This window comes from Hakea prostrata, chromosome 6 (assembly GCF_041222555.1).
Source record: "Hakea prostrata isolate BN-2017 chromosome 6, UWA_Hpros_2, whole genome shotgun sequence".
NCBI lineage: Eukaryota > Viridiplantae > Streptophyta > Magnoliopsida > Proteales > Proteaceae > Hakea > Hakea prostrata.
Window position 1 is genome coordinate 16,451,583 of NC_142605.1, and position 22,388 is coordinate 16,473,970.

The 22,388-nt window shown below is 37.2% G+C and overlaps 1 protein-coding gene across 3 annotated transcripts; it reads left to right on the plus strand.

Moving 5' to 3' along the window:
• Nucleotides 1-7,061: 7,061 nt before the first annotated feature.
• On the plus strand, nucleotides 7,062-18,154 carry LOC149012371 (sarcolemmal membrane-associated protein). 3 transcript variants are annotated; one of them, XM_089158776.1, is made up of 5 exons: nucleotides 7,062-7,153; nucleotides 9,571-10,143; nucleotides 10,236-10,381; nucleotides 10,465-10,565; nucleotides 17,050-18,151. In XM_089158776.1, the coding sequence occupies exons 2-5, from the start codon at nucleotides 9,584-9,586 to the stop codon at nucleotides 17,509-17,511; spliced, it is 1,269 nt and encodes a 422-aa protein (XP_089014902.1). In that variant the 5' UTR covers nucleotides 7,062-7,153; nucleotides 9,571-9,583; the 3' UTR covers nucleotides 17,512-18,151. The 3 variants fall into 3 exon arrangements, with proteins under 3 accessions (XP_089014902.1, XP_089014904.1, XP_089014903.1); XM_089158778.1 differs by having other exon boundaries at nucleotides 7,152-7,233; nucleotides 17,050-18,154; XM_089158777.1 differs by lacking the exon at nucleotides 7,062-7,153 and adding an exon at nucleotides 7,600-8,523 and having other exon boundaries at nucleotides 17,050-18,154.
• The last annotated feature ends 4,234 nt before the right edge of the window (nucleotides 18,155-22,388 follow it).

Sequence of the window (22,388 nt, forward strand, 5' to 3'; positions counted from 1 at the left end):
TAATGGCTATCTTACACTTTTCATTTTTTTAGTTTCACACCATCTACTCTCAATCCATCCATTTCAATATTTATATATTTTCTAACTATTATGTCTTCTACCAATTCCTTAAAGTTATATATCACTAAATGTTTGATTTAGTAATACCTCTTAATGGAAATGGCACGAATTTGGCTCTCCCTAAAAATGCATTTGTTTGATAATAAAATAAAGTGAACAAAAAGGAGTGGAAGAAATATATTATTTCAAATGAAATCCCAAAAAATGTTTAGTTTAATTCAAAAGGGTAAAAAATGAGTAGACAAACTTCCTTAAATTAAAGAAGTTTAATTAAATAGGCTTGTTTGCTAACATGACACTTCACATTTCCCTACCCCATCTCTTTTAAAAGTCTTATATTTTTAATGGGACTTGATGGAAAAATAATGAAAATAATAAAAGTATAACTCACATTTTCAACTTTTCCACATAGTCCTTTCCTTTCATTTCGAGTTCCCCTACCCCACTATTAGTGAACTCTATTTATTTATTTTTTCCACCCTTTTTACCTGGCAAACAAACGAATTGTAGTGGCATATATAATAGTTCTCACCCCCTTATATGCAGAAACTTCTTTACTCAAAAAGATAATCCATTAAAGTAACCAAAATTGTGTTTGCTTCGGATTCCTAAGGTTTGTTTGGTTATCTAAAGATTAAAATAAAAATAATAATAAAAAAAAAAGAAGAAGAAAGAAAGATGTGATCGTATTAACAAACCTCATGCCCTAAAATCTTGTGGACCGAACATACAAGGGTATTCACACATCAGAGAAGAAGAAGACATGATTACGGAGTTCGGCATATGCCTACTCTCCGGGATTCAGGTATGAATCCAATTCACTAAGCCTTTGGGAGTTTACAGATTTAGAAGAAGAAAGAAAAGATTACGAATACACCTGATACAAGCAACCATAGGTCTCCAAAGTACCATCGAGTGCTCGCCATACTCCAGCGATCAAAAGCCCTATATCACCTCCTTCAAGCACCAAGGATATTCAGAGCTACAAGCAATCGAACACGACGGCCATGAACGAACCTTCAAGAGAGCTCCAAGAAGAACCCGTAGAACAGAGAGAAATCTCAAAATGAAAATCGATTTGCACAATACCCCCCCTGAACCAACCCAGCCTTCTAATAAACAATAGGCTGTGAACCAAATGAACCCAACCGGTTCGGTTCATGACTAAAGCAGTACAAATACCAGATTACCCCTAACAAAAGATATAGAAATATTAAGTCCATACATTTATTTTTTGGATGTTATCTTATAAGTTACAAAAGTTTTCATCACTTCTCAATCCCCCCTTAAAATAAAATTTTAAAAAAAAAGTCTTTTAGAATTAAAAATTCTGCAAAATAGTAACTTATATTTTTTTACGAGGTTAATACATATAAGATTCAACCAAAACCTCCATAGCCTACTTATTCCTTCTTTAAAATGTTATCGAATAAATAATTTTCCAACAAGCACCTTATTTTATCATGTGGACTAAACAAACTTCGATAATAACAATAAGATTAGATGAGACACAAGATAATGCTTTAGATAAAGGTGTCAATCCGTACTATGTACATTTTATCAAAATTGAAACCATCCCTCTTATATTGGACCGAGTAAATATAGTACAATATTGGTATGATATATGCATCATTTGGTATATAACACAGTAATAGTATAAACAAAATGATACAGATGAATCATAAGGTACCAAATACTAAAACCATTTTATATCAAATAGATATGACGTGATAATGGTATGACGTATTTGTATCATATGATATTCGTTACAATAATAGTACGAAGTATCAAATTCTAGTACCATAACAAGTTGATACCCTCAGCTCAACTATATGAACTAGTAATATGAAAAATACAATGATAGAAAAAATATTTTATGAAATAAACATGTGGATACTCTTTTTTTTTGTTGGATAACTTGGATATTACGTTAATGGAGCAAAAAATATGTATATAAAATGTATACAAGCTTATGATGGTTAAGGAAAGCCTAGTAGGAAAATTGTGCACCTTAACTCTATGGAAGCTTTTTATTTTTTCCAAACAAAAATTTATATGAAGCACTTCATACTACCCCTTTTGGAGGCTAAAAAATAGTTGTTCAAAACAAAATATGGAGGGATATGCCACCACTTCCTAGACAATGAGAGCAATCTAGTGCCTCGAGTTAGAAAATCTGCAAAGACATTATTGGACCTTCATAGATAACAAAAGTCAACATATTCAAAACTAAACCTAAAAACCTATTTGATTGGATGAATCTATGGATTCATGATCGAAATTTTAAAACCGTTTGGTTGGAAAACATCTATGGATTTTTGAATCCTTAGATTTTAAATTTGTGCTTAAAAATTAGATTTTATGGATTCCTTAGGACTAGGTGGAATCGCTAGATTCCATCTCTGGTATAAAAAGGGATGAATCTGCGGATTCACGCCTTGGGTTCCATCATTCCATCACCATTACCATGACTCCATATAATTGGAATCCGATTCCATTTCAAATCCATGAATTCATGCAACAAAAAAGGCCTAAGCTTTTGAATTTCCCCCAATTACTGCAACTAGCCCAATCAAGTGAATGGTGATATAAGATCTAACAGAAGATAAAACATTTATAGTAGAAGCCATCATTGAAAAGGGATCCATAGAGTAAAATGGGAAACCTTGCAGAAAAGCAAGGTTGAAGGGGGGCTAGAATTTGAAGATGTGAAGTGTTTTAGTAAAGCTTTATTATCTAGACAATGTTGAAGATTTAATATCCTAATTTATTATGACCTAGTATGGTTTCTGCTAATTAAATATTTAAAATATCATTCCCTTTTACAAGTTGGGTTCTAAATGATTATTCATAGAGTTGGAAAAGTATCTTAACAGGTAAGGACTTGTTGGTGACTGTTCTGGCAAAACAAATTAGCAATGGTCAACAAACCTTAATTTATCATGACCCTTGGCTTCCTCCTTTTCCTTGTAAGAAAGTCACGAGCCCCTCAGTGGCCCAATGACCGATTTATGTAAATGAGTTGATAGATTGGCAAGGCATTAAGTGGAAGAAACCCCCCCCCCCCATCAATTCCTTATTCTCAGCTCTGGAAGTTGAAGCCATCTTAGCTCTTCCTGTCCTATCACTGGATGTCATGGATTATTAGATTTGGGTAGACAAAAACAAGGCAAGTTCACTGTTAGATTTGTTTATTATCTTCGCTAAACCTTGTTTGAGATGTAAGGTAGTGTTGCATCATCCTCTATTGCAGTTCGGAGCTAGAATAAAATATGGAGCATTCCCACTCTCCTTAAGATCAAACACTTTATTTGGAGAGCTGCTCATGAGGCCACCCATTGAGTAAAACTTTGTTTTATAGGCATAGATTTTCTTCTCTTTATGCTTGATTTGTGTGAAATAGTATAAATTTATGGTGCATGCTCTATTCTTTTCTTCACATGCTAGGGAATGTTGGAGGACTTCCCCTTTTAAGCTTAATGTGGCTAAATTTTCCGGTCTTCTTATCTTCTATGCATGACTAGATTACATTTGTTCACTTGTAATTCAAAGATAACAATATTTTGTGTTATATTGTCATGTGGATGTCATTTGGAGTGCTCTATGTTGGACAATATGGAAGACCATAAATTATGGATTATTTAGATGAATTAATTGAACTTATCTTGCTCAGCACTTTGCATATCTTTTGGCCCTTGCTGAAATCCAACATCATTGTAACCCATCACTTGTGAATAATGTAGAGGCACCTTCGATCTTAGAATATGTATCGACCAATGCTTATGTTGTCAGGTTTATGTTGATGGTTCACAGGATAAAAGGACTAAGAAGGGAGGGCAAGGTGTCTACTGTGGAGTTCTAATGGTGAGTTCCTAGCAACAAGGTATTTAGTTAACAGAGGAGCTTCAACTTCTACATTAGAATTAGAAGCTATTACAAACAATTTATTTTTTGCAAACAATAGTAGGGTGTTTTGGCTTTTGGTTTTTCAGATCATCAAGTCAGCTGCTTGTATAGGCCTTTCATGGGCAACCCCCAAGTCAATAGGAATAAGAAAGCAAAACAACGGCAATAGGTCGAGAGAGTACTGACAACTACTTTGATACCGATTTGTACTCTTGTAAACAAAAAATTAATGAGAGATGCATTTTGAGTAGTAGTAGGAGCAAAAATCATTAGCAAAATATAAATAATTAATTTCTGACACATGTCGAGCAATACGAACCACGTCCATCCTTTTTAGACAAACTCATTTGGAGTAAAAGATATATATGTATTTATTTATATTTTGTGATGATTAAGAGAAGAAACTTTTTTTTTTTTTTTTGACCAGATGTTGATTAGAGAAAAAACTATTTGACATGTGAAGGGTGATCAATAAGAAATAGAGTTTTTTTAGGGTGTCCACTTATGTTGGGCTAAAACTCTTAATTGTCCACTTAAGTAAAAAATACTTTAGATTGTTTACTCTTAATTGTCCACTTAATTGTCTACTCTAGGTTTTTTGAAAAATTACAAGTTACCCACAGTTACTTTCTGTTAATTTTGCCCATGGGGTGAAGGACAATTTATTTCTTATTTTACAAAATCTCTTTTAATTTTTCACATTTACAAAATAACTCCCTAGGTTCACTTGATTTACTTGAATTCATTTTTGATGTCGATTTCTCCCCCATTGCCAATGAACTCATTCCCAGACCCCTTCCAATAGCCAAACCTTCCTAGGCATTTTGATGAGTGTAAGCTTTGATAAAATAGTCAGTTCCCCACTTGATTGCTTCGAGTGCGTGCTCATACTCGCCTAACTATAGAAATTGTGTACTAATTTGAGAATTGAAAATCCTTTTTATTCCCAACAGGATCTTAGATGAAATTAAAATTTGATTTGCAAAGAACAAGAAAATCAAAAGCATACTTCTTATAGACCCTCTTCACATTAGAGAGGTGTCAACGGTGCGGTTTGGGGCAGTTTCGAACTGTACTTAAAGGTTTCGGGCTGAAAACACCAAGCTGAAACACGGTCCATTAGAAAAATAACGGTTTCGAACTAGTTTCAGTTTAGGGCGGGTTGGATTCGGGCTAATTAATGGTTTGGGCTTACGGTTTAGACTTGGGTTGACTAACGGTTTATGCTGTGCAAAAAAACGAATAAGAAAAAACAATTGAACATCCCACAACAAAAATCAAAATTCCATGCAAAGCAAAATTACTATTGGTCAATTTTCACTAAAAAATTCAACGTTATTCCACATTGTAGAAAACCCACCCACCCACCTATAGAAATCAAGAACCAAAATAGTAAGTAGTAACATAGAGACTCTATGTTAATTTCTCAGACTCCACTGAACGGTCCTCCAGAAACAAATCCTCAAACCAAAAACCCTTTTAAATTCTATTTTGTGCTATGATTGATTGTCTTGAAATTGTGCTGTGAGAATGTAAATTTTTCCCCCCTTATATGAAATCCATTTCCGTTTTTGGGTTGATATTTAGTTTGATATGTAAAATAAATACATCTATATATGATGAATATTTACTCAATTTAAATAAACTTAATACATTCAGTTGGACATTCATACTTAAGCCTTCTAATTGTCCCTTAAAAGTAGTAGAATGAATATTTGATCTTTGATTCATGCTTGATTTGTTTAATTGTCTATACCAACTACCTAGTAGTAATATGATGATTCTAGTGCTATTTAATATAAAACTATAAATGAGTTGTAAAACAAGTTATAATAGGTTGCAGTTTGGTTTCGTGTAGGTGTGGGCTTCGTCACCCTCGGCCCAAACACAATCCATTAAGGTTGGGTTCGGGCTATAACGGGTAGGTGCGATTCGATTTTAACGGTTCGGGCTACAAATTGATACCCATACTTCACATAGACAATTGCTGGTTCAATAGAGTTGGCCGCTTTCAATATCCCCCATTTGGCAACTTTCATCATGTTGACCAATGGCTTAGATAAATCATGGATGGCTTTGTATGCAGCCACCACAGTTGAGGAGAAGAGATATGTAGTCAAGTCCATAACGAATAATCCATTATCATAAGCTAAATCTTCAGATTCCCTAGTTGGCGAGCCCCTGAACATGAGATTTTTCTCCAGTCTCACCCGTTTTTGGTTTGATTTTTCAAGCTACCGCTGCAATTAAAGAATCTCAGAATCTTTGCTTTGGTGGTAAAGATATATTTACATTGCTTGCAGAACCAAGCTTCATTGTCTATGTAATCTTTTGGAGTAGTGAAATCAACTTATCTTTTTGACTACAAGGAAGATTAGGGTTTTTTGACTCCAAGAAAGAACAGAATCCTCACCTTTGTTCTTAGGATTTTTATTTTCACAATTTCTACGGTTAGAGATCGTTTCAGAACAGAGAAGCAATAAAGTGAGGTGGGTGATTTATGGGAGCGGTAGGGTTAGGTGAGTAGTATTATCGTTCATCAACATTAAAGTGAATAGTTACATAGTAAAATTTTAACAGTGAATAACTTATACTTTTTTAAATAGCTTAGAGTGGACGATGTTTTTCACTTAAGCGGACAATCAAGATTTTCAGCCCAACTCAAGTGTGCGCCCAGACCAATATCAGGTCAATTTTCTTGTTTAAATGGACCATCTATTTCCCTATAGATGTGTGCCATGTGCCCCAACACCACATCAAATGATTGAAATTCATTTGTCAGTCACATTAGTTGGGCGACTGATAAAAATATTTTAATCATTTGATGTGGTGTTGGGACACATGGCACACATGAAATGGACCTGATAAATTTAAAAACAAAAAAAGTAGAGACAATCGTCAAGGTCGAACCTGGTTCCATCATTTGACCAAAAAAAAAAGAACCTGGTTCCACGGTTCCACCTAGTTAGGGTACGCGAGAGACACTAGGGGTAACCAAAAGTGAAACGGATGGAGACAATTGGTTAGGACGGACCCGGTTCAACCGGGTTAGGCCACAACTTGAGTGAGAGAGTAACATTATACGGTCGAATCTCTCGTCCAACCTTTCTAATTTCTCTCCGAAGTTCCAAGGTTTTGCTTCAAAGCGTTCTCTGTTGGAATCCACAGTGTGCTTCTAACCTACTCGGTAAGTGGCGAGCAAGCTTCACGCCATTGTTTTCCTCTCTCTCTCTCTCTCTCTCTCTCTCACTCACTGTTTTTCTGTCTGTAAGTATCTTCTGACGCTTTTAATTCGAAGTCTTCGTGTTAGGGTTTTTCTATGGTTATATATCTGTTTGCTTCTTTTGGTGTTTAAATCTGTTGTACGTTCAATAATGTTCTGCTTTTGAAATAATTGCGCTTGATATCGTTTGATGTTCTCTCTTGACTTTGTTCTAATTCAAATGACTAGAATATTGCCTATTTTGGATTCGTGCGAATGATGTTTTGGGTTTCATTCATCTTTTTTATTTTTTATTTTTATTTCATTTTATTTTGTGCTCACTCTTTTTCCTTTGGGGGGGGGGGGGGGGGGAGGTGTTGGGGGAAGATGGGTGTGCAATGTGAGAACTGTCGGAAGTCAAGGAGCTGGGTTTTCTGTCACTGATCAACTTTTAGCCCTTTATTTTTAGTAATCGAAAATTATTTCACTAGGGGCGTTCCATATGAGGTTCGTTGGTGTATGCTTTTTGCTGATGGTCTTCTTTTGTTTCTTATCAGGTCCATCTAATTTATCTGCTCCTGTTATTTTACTTTATTTTTTACTTTTTGTGGTTCAATTAAGTAAATAAAATTTTTAGGGTTTATCGTGTGTCTCGTTTTTCTTAGAATTGTTCAGTTGGAGTTATGCACTTTGAATCCAAAACTTGGTGTTGAGGAGAAGGGCTTTTTAGGATTTTGTGTTAGAATTGAGTGTGATGAAGTAGAAATGGAACATCAAAATAGGACATTAAAACCTAATAAACAAACTCTTGACTTTCTGAACTAGGGTAAACAAATCCTTTGTCGACTTGGTCTTTGTCTGGACTAATTTCTCATTCAATTCCATTCTGTTGAGAATTGTTTCTTCTTGTAAATCATGCCCCATTATGATTTTTCAGAGCAAGGTTGAAATGACTGACTCTTAGACGTGGAAATTTTAAATGGTATGGCTGGAACCTGCTGAAAAATTAACAAAATCCTCTCCCTTAATCTCGGCTTGGAACCAACACTGCCAAAACCACACTATTTAGGTTCATCTTCTATCTCAGATAAAGGATATATCTATATGGGAGTTTTCACTGTGGTCTCAACAGTTGACAATTCCTGCTTTTCCTCTTGTACATTGACCATGCTTGTCTTGTGTGTTTATTTTTCAGTTTAAATCTCACCGTATCTTACATGATGTCACCAGTTGTCTTATTTTTGGACTAAAGATGTTCTATGTTTATAGGGGTGGCCTTGGTGCAATGGTTGGTACACCATAGTTGTAGCCCCGAGGTCAAGGCATTGAAGCAGCCTCCTAGCAAAATTGCTGGGGTAAGATTGTGTAGGAAAACTGCCCCCCCGGACTTTGATTGTGTGGAAGCCTTTGGCACCGAGTTCGCCTTTGCTGATGTTCTATGTTTATCTTGTGAACTCTCAATAGTTAGGCTATGGATTAAGTGCATGATTGATTTCCTGGGTGTCATTTTTTTTACTATCCTTCAAAATCTTACGTGTATAGTTACTTGATGAAAACCCATATTCTTGTGATAAACTTTCATGATTTCTTAGCCAGGGCTCAAATTTGGTGATAAACAACCATCAATGGACCTTACATATTGTAGATTTTCTTCAGTTACATAATGTGATTTGAAAAGAATTCAAGATCAGAATTTACTATAAATTGAAGACATGCAATAAGAGGGATAAAGTTGCACTCGTATCGGTGTGATATAATCTTCTTTGTAACTTCCTCTTAGATCCCATGTAGATATTTGCTGCAAATTGATGCCCTTGTAACATGGTTTTTGGGGATCAACTGATACTGATACTTACGGTTTCACTGGGAGTAATCCAATTATTATACGCATAGGATTTTGATCTTAGAATATTGGACTTTTGCCAATCAGATTGGTTCGATTTGAGAGAGAATTCTTCTACACTCTAATTCGTGAGTGAGAGATGTATATTAATATTATTTGAATGTTCGAATATTTAAATTACAACTTGTTTACAATCAAACTCTATAACTTGTTGATACTTTAACCATAAGTCAAACTCTTCTCGGTTGGAGATAAGATCAATCAAGGATAGAGTTAGTTACGGGGATTTGAATTTGAATTTGAATTCAGAGACTTATCCTTTACATGGTCAATCCCTTTTGTGGGTCTGCACTTGATAACTGAATCAAATTAGTACCACTTGGGAAATGTCCAGCTCCAATACCTTCCCCCCCCCCCTTCTAATTGTGTCATATAATTTGTGAGTTATGGATTTTATCACGTTTCATGATCAGTTCTTCATTTGATGCTTTCTTGACCAAATGGCTGTGTTGGTATCACTTTGGAATGTGATATATTCTATCTCTTAATGTATTGCCAGATTTTGATTTGAAATGGGAAGTAAAGGTCATGCTCCGCCACCTCATCTGAGACGGCCCCTTCCAGGCCCCGGGATGATGCATCCAGACCCATTTGGTCCTGGAGTGCGCCCTCCACCAGGTGCATTCCCACCTTTTGATATGTTGCCTCCTCCAGAAATCATGGAACAGAAGCTTGCAGTGCAACATGTTGAGATGCAAAGACTTGCAACAGAGAACCAAAGGCTTGCGGCCACCCATACAGTTTTGAGGCAAGAACTTGCTGGCACACAACAAGAATTGCAGAGATTGCAGGCTCATGTAGGTGCTATGAAGAATGAGAAAGAACATCAATTGAGAGGCCTTATGGACAAGATTGCCAAGATGGAAGTTGATCTACAAGCTGCAGAACCTGTCAAATTGGAACTACAGCAGGCGCGATCTGATGCTGAGAATTTGGTTGCATTTAGACAAGAGCAGATTTCCAAAGTGCAACAACTCTCGCAGGATCTCCAGAGGACCCATGGAGATGGACAGCAGATTCCTGCCCTGATGTCAGAACTTGAGGCTCTCAAGCAGGAATATCAGCATTGCAGGTTTTGGTTGTTCTATCATTTTTGTATTTCCTTTTTGTATTTCTTTGGTTTGTTGTGGTGATGAAGTTACAGTGGGCTTCTTGGACTTGCAGGGCTACCTATGACTATGAAAAGAAACTATATAATGACCATCTTGAGTCACTTCAGGTGATGGAGAAGAACTATGTTTCTATGGCAAAAGAGGTGGAAAAGCTTCGAGCTGAGTTGGCTAATACCACCAATCTTGAGAGAAGAACTGGTAGAACCACCCATGCACCCTTTAATTTGTTCTATTAGAGCTCTAATTTGTGTAGTTTGCTAACTTACGTCTTCTCAATGCAGGTGGGCCATATGGTGGCACTACTGTGTACAAAGAGGAAGAAGCAGCTGGGCATCATTCTGTTGGACATAATGCTTATGAGGATGGTTATGGTGTTCCTCAGGTTCAGCATCTTATCTATTCTTCGTTTGGATGATTTTTTTCTTTATATCCGTAAACCAGTTGAAAGAAGCAATTGCAATTCATGTGAAAGTGCTCATGATTTTTCAAGATGTTTGATGTTGGATGCCCCGAATTTGAGTCTTTATTAGACTTGACTTTTATCTTTATGATTTTCACTTCAGTTTCCATGTTGAATGCCTACTGTGTAGCAGTATCTTCCATGTTGCAATCCTTTGTGCTTAACTCCATAGTTGTATTAGAATTAACAATCCAAAGTGTTGGAATGTGAGCATGGAAGCAAGGTGACTCCAAGAACAGCACGCTTCGACATCTACACCTGTACCTCTTTAAAAAAGGAGAAGGCACTAGGAAATAATGGGAGAAATAAAGCACTAAATGATTTTCTCAATCTCATACAGAAGAAACATGTGTGATGCAGGGGCACTTAACTGGGTGGACAAGTATGATGGGTTTTGATGCAGAACCAAAATCTCACATTTGATTGGAATAACTATTGGTTAATTCTTGGTTCAAGTTGGTCCAATTTTAGTCATCACGTGACCACACATAACTCATAAAGTCATTAGTGGTCACCACCCTAATCCACACCTGGGGAGTATGTTAGTTGAAGTTTGTCACAACTAATCCTAAGTCAACTAGGAGTTTGTTAGTAAGTTAGTTTCTAACAACTAGCCTGGAATTAAGTTAGAATACACAGAAACTCTAATTTTAGCTAATCAGGAACCCATATGGATATTAAATTCGGGTGAATTGTAGTAGTCAAAAAGAGAGCAGATTTACACTAAACAATGATGATGATTATTTGAGGCTCAGAATAAAGCTAATCAACAAAAGAAGAAATCTGGAAAATAAGAGGGGCGGAAAAGTTAAGAATTTAAATAATTGGTGCACCTGGTCTTGGTCGAAGGCCTCTTTGAGAGGTCTTAAATTTGACCCAGATGATGGGTATGATCTGCTGGTCAAATTACCTTAACAGCGAATGTCGTTGTTAATGATTAGAAGATCACTGGTGCTGAAATTGTTGGATAGAATATGGAATTGAAGAAAAAAAATAGAGTACTTGAATATTGATGAAGGAAAAGAAAAAAGAAGAAGACACTAGTAAGAATCCCACCTAGCTGTAACTCGAGTCATACCATGTAGCACTGCATCCCACTACAAATATGGATTGCATGCACTAAAAGGAACGCTCTAGAAATTCTCAGTAATTAAAATTTTACAATGCTGAATGCCCTGTCTCCTTACAAAGTTATGTAGAGGACCCAAAAACATACATAAGACACTAAAAGAGAAATTCATGACCCAATCCGTAACTGCTAAGGTAACTTAAACTAACTAGGAAATCTAAAAGAATGAAAGATGCTAACTCAATGCTGGAGTAGACTTCTAGAATTCTAATCCAGCCTAAGTCAAACACTTGATAACAATAAAAGTAAAGATAGTTAACAAAAGCTATATGCCTAGCCTCTAGCAATTGAAGTGTGGCCCCTTAACACCCTCCCACACATAACCAAAACAATCACCACCACAACAACAGCAAGTTTTAGTTTAACCGAAAGGAATCTTGCCTTCCAATCAACTCTATTTGAGGCCATTCTAGATACTAGACTTAACCCATGGGTATCCTTCGTGCCTCCTTTTCTAAGGTTATCTTATTCTGCTGATAGCTTTTCTAGTTCATCAGATTTGGATTGACTTACTTCTCCGTATAGGGGCATTTAAAGGCCTTCATTGAACGTGGCCATTCCACGTCAAATGACTTTCTCCTAGCTCGTCATTTATCAGAGCTACTTCAATGCCAGCTCTAATATGATCATTCCTTACTTTGTCCTTCCTAGTTTTGCCACTCATCTATCTTAGCATTATCATTTATACTACACTAAGTTATCTATATGAAGCTTCTTAACGGCTGGATACTTTGCACCATACATCATAGCTGGTTGTACGGCGGTTCTATAGAATTTTCCTTTGAGCTTTGAAGAAACATATCTAATGTAAAAAACCCTGAATGCACCTCTTTACTTCATCCACCTTATTTTAATCCTTCAAGAAGCATCATCCTTTATGTCAACTTATTTATTTATGATTAAGCCAAGGTACTGAAGTAATCATTTTTTAGGGGTTCCATAGGGCCTAGGTTGATTGCCCAACCTTAGGACTCCTAATTTGATCTAGGGGTACTTTGTTAACTTTTCCCAAATTTCTGATAACTAGATATGGGTCCCAGTGAGTCTAGGGTGTTTTTTGGACCTTGGATGTATTGTTATTTTTTTGCTGATTATTTTGCAATGTTTTTTGAGAGTCCTAGTCCAGGTCAGGTTTCCAGTTTTGTTGGGGTCCCACAATTTGATTCTATTTAATTCTCCCTATTTCAGGACTCCATATCTATTCTTAGAATTTGAAATGAACTCCTCTACCGTTGAGTTACTGAGTGTTCTTGTTTGAGTTGAAGTCTTAGTCAAGAGTAGTTGAGTTAGTTTTGGATAAGCTAATTAGAGTTCTGGTTGGTTTTCCAACTTAGAATCCTTTTCTATTTCTTATTTGAGGCTATAAATAAAGCTTTGCAACCATGTAATCTTCAAGTTGGAATTGACTGATAAAATTCTGGTTTAGAGGCAAACAAGGTCGTGGTCTTGTTGGGAGGGCCGCACTAGATTTAGGGAGTTTTCTTCTTCAATATCAGCAAAAGTTCTGAAACTCCGGCATGTATTCTTCAATCTGCAGCAGTCATTCAGCATAAGTAGCAGCCTTCTCCCCTCACCTCCCCATTCCTGCCCCTTCTCCCTCTTCCCTATCTCACGCAACACCTCCTCATCCTTCCGCTTCCAATGCAGACATCCCAGCCCCCTTCCCAGACCTTGCAATACCTATAGGACCCCTTCCCTATCCTGCGACACCTTTAGAGACCCTTACCCTTTAATTCTAGTTTGTCCATTACCTTCCCCAAACCCTAAACCTCAAGAACAGCCCCTTCCCCTTCTCGTTCCTTCTTCTTTTTCCCTTTGTTAGCTTGCGGCAGCCTAGGAATCCAAGAAAACGCAGGTGCAGAATTACAAGAAAGGAAGGAAAGAAGAAAATAAAAGAAAGAAATCAAGATCCCTTCAAGAATCCCAAGAAATATCAAGAAAACAAGGAGAAAAGAGGATCAAGATTCATTCAAGAACCTTAGGACATCCACCTATTCTCACCCCTGTTCATCCAAAAACTCATTCCAAAGCCAACTGCAAGCCTCTAAGCCCCCTCGCATTGCTGCAAGACCTAAACCCCCTCCCTCCCTCCCTCCCTCTTCCCCGTTCATCTAGGGTATTGTTGAGCCCTAATGTTGTGAACAAAAAATCTCCCCATGACTGTAACTCAAATTCGGCCCAAAACCTACACACAAGGGGAAGCCTCCCTGGGCTGGCTGAATTTTTTTTTTTTGGGGGGGGGGGGAGATTTTGTCCTTATATCTCCCTTAGATTAATTATCAGCATGTGTCTTTAGTAATTAAGTTTTAATAACTGCATTTGAGTTTAGTTTTTCAAATTAGCATGTGTCCATTAGAGTTTTTGGTTAATTAGGATTCAAGTTTCAGCATTTGTCGATTAAAGTCCATTAGATCTTTTATTATTTGTTGGGTTGTGATTAATGTAATGGGATCCTAATCTATAAGGGAATCACACTTACGTTTAAAGTCTTTTAGTAGGCTATAAATAGCTTATTCTTTCTTTGTAATTCTTCAAGGCTGATTATTTGAATAAGAATATTGGGTTTGAGGACTGTGGTTCCTGTTTGAGGGAGCCACAGAGGATTTTGATAAAGCTTTCTTCTTCAATGATCAGCAACTCTGTCTAGCACTCTTCAGAAATTCCAGCAAGATCTCATGACAAATCCAAGTAAGTTTAGCAACCCCCAACCCCTTCCTCCCTCTCCCCTCCCTTCTCAAGGCTCCCCCATCCCCTCCCCTTCATCTGCAGCCTCCCCCAGCCCCTCCCTCACCTTCCCTTGCCCCCACAAGCCCCTCCGTCACCCTACCCTGTTCTGCTTAGGTATCACCACCCCCTTCCCCTGCTGCCGCACCTTGGCAGCAACTCTCCGAGGATCCCATGACACTCTCAATCCCCTCCCCTTCCCCCTATGATTGCTCTAGCCCATCCCCTACGCTTCCCTACCCTACTGATATCTAAATCTCTCAGCCTCTCGCTCTCTGTCTCCTCTTCCTTGTGGCAACAGAAAACAGCAAAACAGAAAAGAAAAAAGAAAAAAGAAAGAAGAAAGAAAGAAGAAGGAGAGAAAGGAAAGAAGAGAAGAGGAAGATCAACAAAGAGAGAAAATTTCTTGTTATCCTTCAAGAGCAAACCGGAACCCTTTGTTAAGCCTCAAACCTAATTCCCTTCCATCCCCTATCAGTTTGTTAAACCCTTGCCCCACCCATAGCCTGTACAGTAGGATCTCCATCTAATATTATTATCCATCCCATATTTGTTTTATCCCATATGATTCTTGGGTATCTCAAACCATCCTTTGGGTGACTTGTCAACAATCCTAACTTGTCCTCAGGGCCTTCCCGTAAGTTCTAGAGATCTTGACACATCCCATAGCATCTTTAGATTTATTTGTTGGAAGATTTTGGGCAAACCCTAAATTTTTGGGAATTCATCTTAGAAAACCTACCTTAAAATTGAGTTTCACATCACTTAATTTTCCCCAATTCGTCCCAAATCCCTGACTTTCCCACAATCCCCGTAATGTTTGGGTAATAAATCCTAATTTCTTCCAATATAATCCCATGAGATTGCTGGTTTTCAGAGTGAGGGTCTTGGAGTGAATTTGATTATAGGGTTTATCTCAAATCTCAAAACCCTAGAATTTGGGTTACATCAGGTACCTAAGCTAAACGCTTTATAGAATCCCCTTTTCATCAAGTTTCACCATCTCATTATCTGTTCGATCACGACAAAGTTACAAACTAGATATTCTGTCCTCATTCTTTTTAGTTTAAACACTTCGATTTTTTTTTATCACTAACCCCCCCTTCCAACCCAAAAAAAAGAAAAGAAAAAAAAAAACGAAGAGGGATTTAAAGGCCAACACTCCCATATTCCAAACCAAATATTATATCTAATAAAAAAGCCCATCGAGCTTGTTTATGCATCAAGAAAATTTTGACAGTTCGCTAGTAAGAAACTTTTTCTGATGGCATTTTGGTTGGCCACTTTAGCTTCCAGCAGACGAGAACCAATGTGCTGTCCTCGACTATTTTACACCAAAAAGTTTCTGTGGACAAAAAGACACTGTTTGGTTAGATGTAAAGCTACGGGAAGTTGGCAAGAGATGGGTTGACATGGAAATAAAAGAAAAAAAATAGAAAAGAAAGGAAATGAAAAATTAACTGTCATGGTGTTTGGTTGTCAATAGAAAAGAGAAGAAATATAATTTTTATATTTGATTTACCAAAAAGTTGTCATACTCTGTACAATATTTACTCTAGATACAAGTCCCAAGACATATTTCACAAGAAAATGTCAGACGTCTTGCCAAGATGGCAAGATTTCTTGTTGGGGTTGTGATAGGACTCCAGGATCATGCCATGTGGCACAGAGAGAGAGAGAGAGAGAGAGAGAGAGAGAGTTGAGGGGTCCTAAATAGGGAGAAATTGAGAGGAATGGGCATTGAAGGTTAATGTGGGTGATGTTTGGGCAGCCGTAGGCTAAGGGACACCGTGAGGTGTTGGGGGTGACTAGCATCATTAAAACCAGCTCCATCTTGTGAATTTCCTTTGTTTTGTATTGAATTTCATGGTGAATTGAAGGTTCTTATCAGGCTGCTCATTGCATTTTACTACTCCAATAGAAACAGTCAGAAGGACTGCCCATCCCCATTGTCAAAACAAATAACATGGAAGTTTCAACTATGTGAACTTTGCACAGTATTTTTTCCCCTTGTCATTTCAATTCATCTTATCAACCAAGCAAAGCCTAGATGTTGTAATTTTAAAACAAGAACAATAGGGGAAATTTCCAGATACTGCCAGATGTAAGTCTGTGCCTACGAGGCTTTTTCTATTTGAAATGTAAACCTGAAGGAATGAAGGAATAAGAAGTTGCTAATGTTTCTAAGCAGAATTTTCAACATTCCTTAATTTTTGGAAGAAAATATAACAAAATAATTGATTCTTACTCCTCGACTGCCGTCTTAAATGCTACTGTTTTTGGTTACACAACTGGTGTTGTCTCATCTTATATCTATGCAACATTCAATGTATTTTCTTGAAGCCTAGTTAAAAAATGTTGAAAATGTAAATGTAATGCTTTTTCTAATTTGGCTAGTGAATCGATTTGTTGACTTGGCTGTTCATGCAGTCTTTAGTCTGGCACTATACTAATAATGAGGTCTATCGTGGAGTATTGAAACTCCTCCCCAGTAGACCATTATCTAGAATATGAATATGAGATCTGACATTACTCTTGGATTCTGTAATACAGGGTCGTGGCCCTCCTGGATCTGCTGCTGCTGCTGCTGCTGCCGCTGCTGCACCTCCTCCTCCCTATGGAGGCCCTCCTGGGCCTACTGCACGAGCTGGATATGATGCTTCTAGAGGTACTGTGTATGACGCTACCAGGGGTCCCGGGTATGATGCACCCAGAGGTCCTGGGTATGACGCACCCAGAGGTCCTGGGTATGACGCACAAAGAGGTTCTGGGTATGATGCTCCCAGAGGACCTGGGTATGATGCTCCCAGAGGACCTGGCTATGACATACAAAGAGGTTCTGCTTATGATGCTTCCAGAGGTTCTGGGTATGATACACAACCCAGGGGTGCTGCTGGTTCTCAAGGGCATGCTGCCGCAGGAAACAGTGCACCTTACGGGTCTACAACACCACCTGCACGGCCTGCTGGGGGCTATGAGGCCCCTCAACGAGGTGGAAACCCTGTTCGTCGTTGAGTGTCATTATTTGGGATCCTGTCATCTCTGTTTGTACCCAAGGAAGGAAAAACTTGTCAATGTCCTTATACAGGCTTCTCGAGGCATTCCAATGAAAAGATATGTTTATGATCATTCTTGGTCCATCTTTAAAGCCTGCCTTCTGGGAGACTTTCTGAGGAAAGGATATGTTTTCTGTCATTGCTTTTTCTATCTTTGAAGCCTGGATGATGGTTTATGCAGTGCTCTGATTCTGATGGTTTTATTGGTCTTTAAAATTCTACCCACTCAGAGCAATTGTAATCAGATAATTTTCATCAATACTGTTGAGCACACTGAGGTGGAAATGGTCAAGGGAGCTAGCTCTTCATGATAACTTAGAATGGTAGTTGTGATAGTTGCACTGGTATTTTCTTGCATTACTGTGGTTGGTTGTGCTTTTTTAGTCTTTATGCTGTGAAAGGGGAGCAGTGTTATGGGTTTCTTTTGGTTTGTAACAGACGGACAAAGCGGTGGAGCCGCTTGTATTTTCCCAGTGGAGAAATCCAGAGCATGTACCCAACATCATGTCGTCAACATTTCTTCCAAATCCACCAACTCCTCGTCCCTTACCTGTGTGAGATTTCCTATTGGAAAATTATGATCTATTCACACCCTGATTTCAGAAGTTCTGAATTTGTGCCACTGAATAGGGTACCCCCTAAATAGGAATAAAACCTAAGAAAGTGAATACTACATTTAAAAGGAATAAAAAAGAGACGAAGAACATCGGCTCTTCACAAGGGTTTTTTCCCCCCCTTGGTGCATGAAATAGCAAGTTCGTATTTCATAACCAATAACAACTTTCCAAGGGATTCTACCAAGTGATAAGAAATACTACTTCGCGGATTATGTGGCCAATACGAGGAACACTTGAGATCTTCCAGAGCCAGAGGACTAATATTATAGCTTCTTCCTTTTGAATCTGGGCCAAAATGCTCCTCCACTATCATAAGATCAAATCTTAACAAATTAGCAATAAAATCTAATCAAGATTGACCATGATGATCTCTGACTACCAAAACAGATACAATAATATATAGTAGCAGCAGAAGGTAATGAATTATCTATCCTCCATCACTGCACTCCACTGCAAAACAGAGGGATACGTGAAACCAATACATCCATGTGTAATAGCCAAACCGGCCTTTCTTCATTCGCCATATGTCCTCTTAAGTGATTGGATCCCATCTATAGTCAATAGTTAGGATTTGGCCAAATCAATCAATAAATCAGACCGTTGTAAAAGAAAACACACATATAAAAATTTATTTTTATTTTAAAGATCTAAAAATTTTAAAATATACAAAATCAAGTCAGGGAGACGAATTCAGGTTTGATGGAGCTTCCATCTAACCAACATTATTTTTATTAGAGGGTTGGTTGAAACAGACGAAAGTCTGCAAGGTAGTGGAATGACGAGGAGGTGGAGGAGATGAGCATATAGAGGGTCTGCAAATTTGGGGACCGCGTAGAGTCGGGGACTTGATTTTGTAAAATTTAAAACTTCTAAATTTTTAAATGTAAAAATAAATTTTTATATTCACTCATATATTCTTGCATTTTCTTTTACAACCGTTTGATTTATTTGGCCAAATCCTGACCACTACCTGCTGCTGTAAATAAATATCCGACTTAGCAGTCTATAATATTTGCCAACTGGACAGTCAAGAGTTTTGGCCTGCTATGAAAAAAACTCACCATTATCATAACCCATGGTATAACCCATAGGCTACGTTTGTTTGCTGTAATAAAGGTGGAGTGAGAAAATTCTCAAAAAAACAAAATTTTCATTTAAATCTATAGTTTGTTTGGTTGCTTGAAGTGGGAAAATTAGAGACAAATTTATTTAAATTAATGAAACTTGTTTGGTGAAGCGATAAACTAATTTTTCCATCCTAACTCTTTTCAAAACTTTTCCACCCTAAATTTTTTAAAACCCCACAAAATATATGGAACTTTGTGAAAAATCAAAAAGTGAGACTCACAATTAACACTTTTCCATGAAATCCCTTCTTTTCCTTTATTTCTTTTTCACCCCACTATGGGGCTTATATTTTTTTTCCACTGCTTTTTTCTCACCCCACCTTTGAATGTATCTTGGAAGCTCCAATGGCAAAATCGACGAGCAAAATCTGCATGAGCTGCCCCACAAGTTTTTGCCCTTGCCATTCCATCTGAATAGTTGCTGCAGATTGTAGCCGCTAAAGAGGATCACCTCGGAATGACGCAACTGATTTGTTCCTCACTCGATCTCACGTTGATGTTGAACCTCTACTCGTCTCCTCACAGGGTTTTTAGAATAAACAAATTAAGACATTGAAAAATAATACTGTAGAACCAAATTAAAGTTGGTAGGAATGCTATGAACAAAACATGGTAAATTTTTTGAGGGAAACTCAAGTTTCGACTGGGTGAAAATGGGAAACTTAGGTAGAAATTTTCCATTTGGAAAATTTCGAGGTAACCGATGACTTTTCCGTACAAGTTTCGACAGGTTTTAGAGAGTATTTTGGGGTGGAATTCTGTATTTAAGCTAATTAGAGTATAAAGAACACATTGGTTGTATTTTGCTAAAAAATCAATGTAGATATGTCATTCAATGTATACAACATCAATGTAGAGTTGTCCAGAAAGTACATTATAAACTTAACTACTCAAGCACATAACATTCAATATATAATTTCTAACTTTAAATTAGTTGACAATAACAGAAAAATACAACTTCGTGCTAAGAGGAGTGCCAAGAGTGGATTCATCCTGTGAGCTGAGTAGTACTATGCATGTACATCCTCCCTCCAACCAACAAACATAGACATCCCATGACATTTTATGCCTATGGTTGTCACGGTAATCGACAACTGTAACTTTATGAGCCTGGTCATCGACATGCTTAAGATAACCAGCCTGAGGGAATACGCACTTTGGATAGGAAAGTCATGATGGAAGGGATATTTGTCGTGGTATTTGGGGAAACATGAAATAGACAAAAAAATTAAAAATTTGGGAAAGCTATAAAATTTACAGGAAAAAGTCTCAGGTTTCTACGAAATTTTCCACGTTTCCATGAAATTTTCCAAGTTTCCATGAAATTTCCAAGTTTCCCACGAAATTTCCCACGAAATTTGGAAATTTTTTTCTCATGAACCAACTGGTCTAACAGGGTTGAACAAAGTTTCGACAAGTTTCGACGAAATTTCGATCGAAACAAAGGACTTTTTTTTAGTCCTCATGAGTTTCGTTTCGCATTTTCCAAAATGCGAAATTTTGCACATTTTGACCGAAATTTCGCACATTTCGACCGAATTTCTTACCATGGAACAAAATGCTTAAACTCCAAACATGATTAGACTAAGATGGGAAAAATGAATAAAAGCTATCATTTCTCACTCAACAGAATCATCAATCTTGAGGAATTTCAATGCCGCCATTTGTAATCTCCTGCTATAGATCCTTAGGATCCTTTCCATCAACCTTACATCTCACGGAGACGCGGGTACCCAGAATCTCTCAACTCTTTGGCCATTGATTTGGGTCTCATCACTTTGGCAGTCTCGATCACATCATCAAAAGAGATGTTTTTAGAATGTTTAATGTTCTTCGTCTTCTTTCTAATCTCTCTCTGGTTCTCTAAGAGGTTGGATGACCAAAGCAACTGCCGACGACACCACGAAAACCTTAGCCTGTCTATTATGGATGGTAAGCTTCACCGTCACCCGAAGGCCCTTCCAATCCTTGAATCTGGATAGTTCAATGATAACCTGACTGGATCCCTAGCAAGTATCCTTATGTATGTGGACATCTCACAATTATTTTTCCCAACCACAACTTTATCTTGATCTAGACCTATATCTTTCTTCTTGAACCTATCATTGATTTTTTTGTCTATGGTATGTACTCGCCCTCTTTTATGCCCTACAATTGAAAAATGTGACAACATTAGTGTTTAACTCAATACAAGTTACAATAATTATTTTAAGTATGCTTGAAATTGAAAAGTAGAAATCAAATATTATATCTGAAGAGGACGTAACCGTATCATGGTCATCGTTGCTTTGGTGCTCATGGTCCAAAGCATTATCATAATCAGAATTGTCATAATTCTCATCCATCATCACTTAAATTAATATACATTAGAACAACATTAATAATCATAAACATTTCAAAAAAATAGAAAATATAAACACAATCTCAATACAAGGAATAATCAATAAGTCATCATTTAACAAGAATCCATGTATCCAAACAATAATTAATTATAAGACCATCAATATCAAACACAAAATGTGATACATGTTAAGAGTTATAGATCCTCACACTAAGAAATGAAACTAGTTAGAACAAAAGGTGATAGGATGTTGAATTTCAATCTACAATGGCAAACACAAATCTGATATACTTTTATATTGTTGGAAAAAAAGAAAATGCATATATAAAAAAGACAGGAAAATGGTTCAGAAAGATCCTACAGAGAATGCACATTTTATAGAGTTTAAGAAAAGAAAATAAAAGACACTGAGCATAATATATCCCTAATTGAATTTCAATATACAAACTGAAATAAGTCCTCTAAGTTAATAGTTTCTCCCACTAAATCTGCCCTTGACAAACTAACATCAACATCACCAATGTTCAATTGCCTTAATTCCATAATTTGCGTGGTCAATGTCGAAACTTTTCAAAGAGAGTCTTTTTCTATAGCACCATCCATATCAAACAAATCACATATTGTTGTCTTTAGAGCAATAACCCAACCTTGGTTTATTGGTTTGTCACATAAAACATATGTTTTGCTTCGCTAGGAAAAATAAATAAATCATCAGATAAAATTTTCCCAATATGCATTAAATGACTAAAGT